Source organism: Pituophis catenifer, unplaced genomic scaffold (genome assembly GCF_029215685.1).
Source record: "Pituophis catenifer annectens isolate HBS135680 unplaced genomic scaffold, rPitCat1.0.hap2 SCAF_3, whole genome shotgun sequence".
In the NCBI taxonomy this organism is placed as follows: domain Eukaryota; kingdom Metazoa; phylum Chordata; class Lepidosauria; order Squamata; family Colubridae; genus Pituophis; species Pituophis catenifer.
The window spans coordinates 26,166,549-26,173,649 of NW_027256883.1; the positions used below are offsets into that span (position 1 = coordinate 26,166,549).

General features: G+C 37.6%; 1 protein-coding gene across 5 annotated transcripts in view; it reads left to right on the forward strand.

Moving 5' to 3' along the window:
* Window positions 1-6,729, forward strand: part of RNF19A (ring finger protein 19A, RBR E3 ubiquitin protein ligase) — a 39,809-nt gene extending 33,080 nt beyond the window's left edge. For 3 of the 5 annotated variants that reach the window (XM_070940428.1, XM_070940427.1, XM_070940429.1), the window contains one exon: window positions 96-2,201. In XM_070940428.1, the coding sequence (XP_070796529.1) occupies window positions 96-786 (691 nt within the window). In that variant the 3' untranslated portion in view covers window positions 787-2,201. Of the gene's footprint in view, window positions 1-95; window positions 2,202-2,307; window positions 2,559-3,672; window positions 3,721-6,639 lie in introns of those variants that run through there. The other 2 variants (XM_070940431.1, XM_070940430.1) reach the window with 2 other exon arrangements.
* The last annotated feature ends 372 nt before the right edge of the window (window positions 6,730-7,101 follow it).

Below are 7,101 nucleotides of genomic sequence, written 5' to 3' on the forward strand. Positions count from 1 at the left end.
GCGTTTTACAATGCTGTTTATAACTGAATTTAACCGGGATGAGTTTGCAGGTGTTCTATCATAAAACAGAACTGTTATCCTTTTTTCTTACTTAGAGATGGTAGCAGTATGGAGGTACAAGTAGACATTGAATCGAAACCTGCAAAATTCAGACACAACAGTGGGAGCAGCAGCGTGGATGATGGTTGTGCAGCAGTCCGCAGTAACGCTGGTAGTTCTTCCGCCTGCTTGTCTGATAACAAATCAAGTGTCCCCAAGTGGTCCAAAGAATCATCAGCAGGGAAAAAATGCAAAGGTAAACTCAGAAAAAAGAATAGCACGAAGATAAATGAAACCAGAGAGGACATGGATGCTCAGTTGTTGGAGCAGCAAAGCACCAACTCCAGTGAATTTGACTCTCCCTCTCTCAGTGATAGTGTCCCGTCTGTAGCTGACTCTCACTCCAGTCATTTTTCCGAGTTTAGTTGTTCTGATCTGGAGAGTATGAAAACCTCGTGCAGCCATGGTTCCAGCGATTATCACACCCGTTTTAATACTGTGAGCATTCTGCCAGAGGTCGAAAATGACCTCTTAGAAAACTCTCCTCACCAAGGGGGCAGCTTGCTCTTTATGCCAATTGCTCCAAACTCAGAGGTTCCCCAGCTGAGTTACATTGCTGAAGAATGCACCTGCAAGGGGACTTCCAATAGTGCAGGTGTGAATACTGGTGAAACATTGAAAGAAAGAAACAACAACCATTCACCCCAGGTTATGGAGTTAAACACTTCACTTCAGACGGAGATTTAAACCTGTTATGTGCTGCAGAAATGTATTTACCACTAAAGAGCCTTGTCAGGCCACTTTAAGAAGCAAGGCTTCAATGCAACTTACATTTGGATATATGTCTATTAAGGCTTGCGTGGAACTATGTGAAGTGACATGAAGATTATAACAAGTGCATTACAATAAAACATTATATTGATGTTTTGTATTTTTGCCATAACTTTGCTGAAAGTCTGTATTTGGTGAACTTGAATGGGGAAAATTGGCCACTTGTAGGCTTCGTATAAAACCTCAGTATGGATTTCAGGTATACAGCAGGAAAACCAACCTCTGGTCAAAATGAGTTGCTGTAACCATACCAAAAAAAAAAAAGTTCTGATAATTGTATGTGGAGAAGAATATCATTATGTTAAGTGATGTTGACACACATTCTTTAAGCAAGGTTATGACATATAGCATAACTAAATTAAAAAGAAATTGGTACTTGATATACAATAGGTAGCAAAGTGACGTCTCCTTATCAGAAAGTGGGGGTAATTTAATTATATTTCCAATTGACAGCAAAATAGAAGGTTTACGATATAAGGTGTATAAAGTTTTTGTACAATGTAAGAGCAATTAATTTGTTATCATAGTAGAGAACCTGATACAGTCACCTTCACCAGGGGACTTCAGTTATGCTGTTTAATTCTTGGTGCCTTTGGAAAAGACTGGGTTTATAAGTGCCTGGTCTGATGATTTCACTGTTAAGTTTTCCAGAATGTTGTCAGTTGCCGCCACCTTGGAATCTAGAGGAAAACTGCAGCGAATCAGCTAACTGTGGTAGATTAATAGGATTCATAATACTGAAGTATTAGCCTACCAAAGATTCACTCAGGCTTTTAGCAGATAACTTTTCTGACATCATTTTGCAAATCACATGCACAGGAGTAAAAAAAAGCACAGTGCAGAGCTTGCACATCTTTAAAAATGGCCTCTAAAAATGGCTGGCTTGCAGGGAGGGGTGTGCCACATGTCCTGCTTATGGTACAGCTGAACACGAGTTGAAGCTCACTTAAGCGCCTGCACTGTTAAATGTTTGCCACACGAGTCATAATGATGTATGCTCTCTGCCCCTCCTACAAGAGAGAGAGAGGAAAAAGATTTGGATTTTGGCATAGAAGCCTTCAGTAATTTGGTTTTGTGTGTGTATGTGTGAATGAGGCATTTTTTTTGTAAGTATTGCCATTATGGTGCTACTGAAAATACATGAGAAGAAGGTTGTTATGGGCCGCAGCCATCTTCTCTGGCCTCCTTGATTATTTTCTTTAATCAGCTTATAACACTAGTGTCAGATACATTATTTGGTAATGCTTGTTATGATATTTGTATATTTGCTATTTTTTGTTTGCTCAATGGAGTGTGTAAACTACATACCTGAAATAAATGTCTGAGTACTATTTCACTGTCTTCTGTCCTTAGAACAAAGGGCTTTTTACAATGCATGGAACACTTGTAGACTTCGAATTTATGTTGCATTATTCTGAATTACATTCTCTCCTCCAGAAGTCTTTCACATCTGCTTTATTGGTGTCAGAGAAGCAGTACAAGAACCAGGCTTCATATTGGGGAAGGACCATCATACATAAGCTTTACAAAGCAAAAGAGCTCCAGTTTCCAGTTCTTTCCAGTTAAAATTGTCCAGTATTAATGATGTGAAGATGCCTTAATAGATGTAATCACTGCTTGGTTTGCCAAACTGAATTGATCAATGCATCTACTTGTTTATAAACTATCTTCCTATGTATGAGTCTAAGAGGTGGAATTAATTGAATGTAGACTTGCCATTCTATGTACATCACCAGCCTTTTCTTTGTGTAATTGAATTGAAATTTTGCTGCAGGGAGGAGACGATCTTCACTGATTGACCATATTTCCAGATCTATTCTGTTATAAAAGGTCGTCCAGTCTTATTTTATCTTATGTCTTATATTTGGTTGTCTTGAATTGGACAGTAATATTTTTCAGAAGTTTCTTTGCTGTGATGAAAAGTTATCAGTCATATAATTTAATAGTATAAAATGCTAAGTTTAACTTTTTAAATATCCTACCTAAATAAATTTCTGAAACAACATAACATTCATTAGAATGAACACTATATTTTGTATCTCAATATACTAGGCTGCTGTCACATGTAATTTTATGCAAGTTTCATTTAGAATTCAGGCTTAATTATTATTTCTCTGTAACATCTCCCATATCCGAAGAAATAACTGAATCAAATATTGAGAATTAAGAGCTATTTCAACAAGAAAGAAAAGTAAGTTCCAGCTGTATGTATAATATTCTTTAATTTGCATATGGAAGTAATTTACTCCATGCAACTAATTTAAATCAAATTAAGAAATAGCAAAAACAATTGTTACACTTACAGGAAGTATCATTGGAATCACTAAAGGATGGACAAAAAGGCATTATTTCTTTCTCTACCTAGCTGAAAGGGAGGTGTTCAAAATCCTTCCTATTCTAAGAAGGAAACTCCTCCCTTACATTCATGGATACTGAGTTAAGTTAGGAGGACAGTCCTCGTTTAGTGATCACAGTTGGGATTGGAACCGTAGTTGCTAAATGAAATGGGAGCTAAGTGAAACTGCATTTGTGCTTATGAACTTACTTCAGCTTTACAGATCTGCAAAAGATGTAAACATGAGTCATCTCAAAATTACTTTTTTATCAGTTTGTAACCAAATAGTTGCTAAATGAGGCAGTTGCTCAATGAAGATTACCCATTGTTTAATTTTAACGTATAAAATTACCAGCAAAAAAGCATCAGAAAAATGGAAGAACAATATATAAAAATAATAAAACAGAAAGATTGAATAATGTAGATTTTTTAATGTCTGCACTGATGAATTCTCTCTCCTTCTGCAGGATCAGACTGATAGGTCTATCATTGAGTGATCAGAATGGTATTTCCTGGTAAGTTCTACTGTTTTCAATCACCAAAGATGGAATTGTCAGGGAAGGAATATTCTGCAATAGCACTCCTAGAGAGAGTCAGTAGAGATTAATGATGGATCTCTAGTAGACTCCCAAGGCACAAAACTTTCTTAGAAATCTTATACTAAAGAGGCAGATTTGCTTACTTGCAAATTTCTAGGGAAATCAAGAAGCTCCAGCTGAATATATGACACTCCCAATCCATCTAGTTGGCTCCCAATCCAAATCTGAGATTTTGTACAAGAGAATACAATTGCATCTTGCCGTACCACTATGCAGTCCCTACTTCTATTATGGCTGTGGACAGCTCTGTACCAAGCCTCTAAGTTGATTTAATACATATTGATAAATTATTTGGATGGAGGAGTTAAAAAAATATCACATTTGCAGATGAAATAAAGATACCAAACCCCTTAAGGAAACACAAGATTCAAAAGAACTTTTGACAAGCTGGAACAATGGCTAGAATCCAACAAGATGAATTTCAACTGGCAAACAATTTTGTGTTTGGAGAAAAAAAAAAGACAAGAATATGGAATGGCAGAAACCATACTGGGCAACAGTATATAGTATACAACAAGGGATCTCGGTTTCCTCATGGATCACAAGCTGAACATGAACCAATAGAATGATGCAGCTTCCCAAAAGGGAAATGAAATCTAAGCTTGCCTCTTAGTGAAGTATAATATAAAGATCAAGACAAGCCATTGTTCTTTTCAATTTGTGTTACTCCCTGCTTAAAATAGTGACCAGTTTAGAACACTGAAATTTAGAATGCACATTAACAAACTAGAACATGTGTGAATTACAAGCAAACAGATTTCGTATGGACATAAGGTTTTATTTATGGATGATGGAATAGACTTTGTGGAAGGTGGTAGGATGTTTCACTGGAAGCATTGAATGGAGGATGGATGATCTTATCTCTTGGACATGCTGTAGTAGTGGATTCCTATACAGGGAAGGACTTTGGACTCAATAATTGCCTCCAAGATTCCTTCCAAACATTCTAGCATTAGTACAGTGATGGATGTGAAGGTGCAAGTTGTGTGACCATCCTCTAAATGGATTTTTCTCTTAGTGTAAGCTTCATGAGAATTAGGCTTCTGGTGTCTCTTGTGATTCCTTCCTTTTTTCCTCATTGAATACAAAGGCCGAGGGTGAAAAGGATTGCAGGTAGACAGAGGTAGCAAAAGGGCAGGATCCACTACTTGAGCTTCTGGATTTGACTTCCTTGCCTTTCTTCCTGTGTGCTCTGGAGCAGCTGTTGTTCCCTGTTAAGTGGCTTAATATTGAGTATACTACTACTGTTTGAAATTGCCTTATTTGTGGAGAAAGAGGAAGGTGAAATTTCTCATGTTTTGTGTGAGTAGATGTGCCCAAGAAGAACTTATTCAATGGAAGCCATCAAGCTGGATTGTATCTACACTCCAAAGGGCTCTTCCCCAGCCCTGAGCAATTCTCATATTGCCATTCTGGTGGAGAGGAAGAAGCAGAATCCATCTCATATGCTTGCCACTCCTATGCTCTCTTGCTAACCTCTGCAAAGAATCCTGTTTGTCAGATGGCTGCCATTATTGATACGACTCAGTGTTAACCTGGATGTTTGAGGGTCCCCTCTATTGATGTTGCCCAATGTTCATATAGGTTGCTGGAAAGTCACTGCAGCTGGTACCTTGACCATTATTTTGCTTTGGTGTCTGGAAGCAGTTGCTGGATTGCTCAACTGGGGCTGTTCAGTTTCGGTCCTCTTGCATGCTACTTGCAACACCATTCATGTGCTTGCGATTGACAGAGTCTGCATTCCTGGGCCTTCTGAACCAACCTTCTGCTGGTTCTTTGGCATTTATGTTTCTGCGCATCACCCACATATTTTGCAAGTTGCCTGGGCTTGCTCACATGGCTTCTGCAATTTTTCTGGCTGCCAGAATATCTATCTCCTGGATATGTATTTGTGCTCTTTGACCACAGTTTCCCCCCCCCCCTCTGGTCCTCAAAGTATGGCCAGGAAGAAAACTGTTGCTTCTTTTAGGAGGCAGAAATGGATATGGGGCAGAAAATAGGTGTTTAATGCACAATCCAACTAAAAAAAGATGCCATTAATGCTTTTCCATTGGCTTCTTTTGGTGACCAAGAATTGATTGGTTACTAAGGCTTGGTGTGTAATTAGACACATCTTGCTTTGCACAGTGCCTCCTGGTGTTCAAATAATATCCTGTCCTGATTGGGTAGGTTCACTTCACAGCAAACATAAGAAGCCACAATCATTTGTCAATCAGAAGCAGGCAATACCTAGCTGTCTAGGAACACTCCCTCACTTGAGGTTGTAGTTAATTTAGCGTCTATGGACTATAAAATCACGTTTGTGCTAAATGACTATTGTCACCCGGTAATATATACACTTCGTATGTTACTGTTAAGTACTGTTAAGGGAATTAATATGTAAACTTTTCATGCTTCATATAGCACATTCTTATCATTTTAAAAGTATTTAATATTTTTATGTGACAATCTGATATAATTTGAGAAAACCTTTTAGATACTAAGAAGAAAGTCTTATTTTGAATATATTGCAGATGGAAACTGACCAATTACTTCATTACCTCTCACCCAATTTCAACAAAGTTCCCTCCTCAGAGTTCTACAACTTCTCTCTTCAATACAAAACAAATACATAGTCTTCTTTTATCAGATAAGAAAGTCAATACAGTACATCATTTGCAAAGTTTGGAAGACAGCCATAAATATTGGTAAAGAACTGGCTTCCTTTTGACAAATTTTCACCCATTTGTTATTTATTAGGCTATTATTTATTCCTAGTTTTTGATCTCTAAGTTGATATCATTAAATGTATATACCTTTTTATTAAAACAAGCTTATACTTTTATGTGACTGCAGGATCCAAGCTAGGAAAGAAGCTGCTGCCATAATTGGAAAAAGCTTGTGTATGTTCTTCGTTCTTACTCTACCTCTGATGAAATGGAAGGAGACGTGACTTTGTGCTAGAAAGCATTGAGCCTGAATTTGTAGCTCTTGATGTGGATGTTTTAAGCAATTATTTCCATCCCATGCTTTTCAAAGCTATACATTAAAACTGCTGTTCTGAAAATATCTTGGAATGGTAAAGTCATGTTTTTAGAACAAGTACAGGTTTGGCTCCTAAACTTTTCTTGCTTCAATGCTGTATTTGAGCAGCCAGTATTTATATTTTACATTATCTAAAGAATCGTGTGGTTTGTGGTTGGGATGTGCCTACTTTGAAAACAATTGGGAAGATAGATCTCATGTGAGCACAGCAACATTCTGTGATTCATTAACAGAGCCCCTCTACCTTTCAGCTTCTGCAGCTTCTTTGAGGAG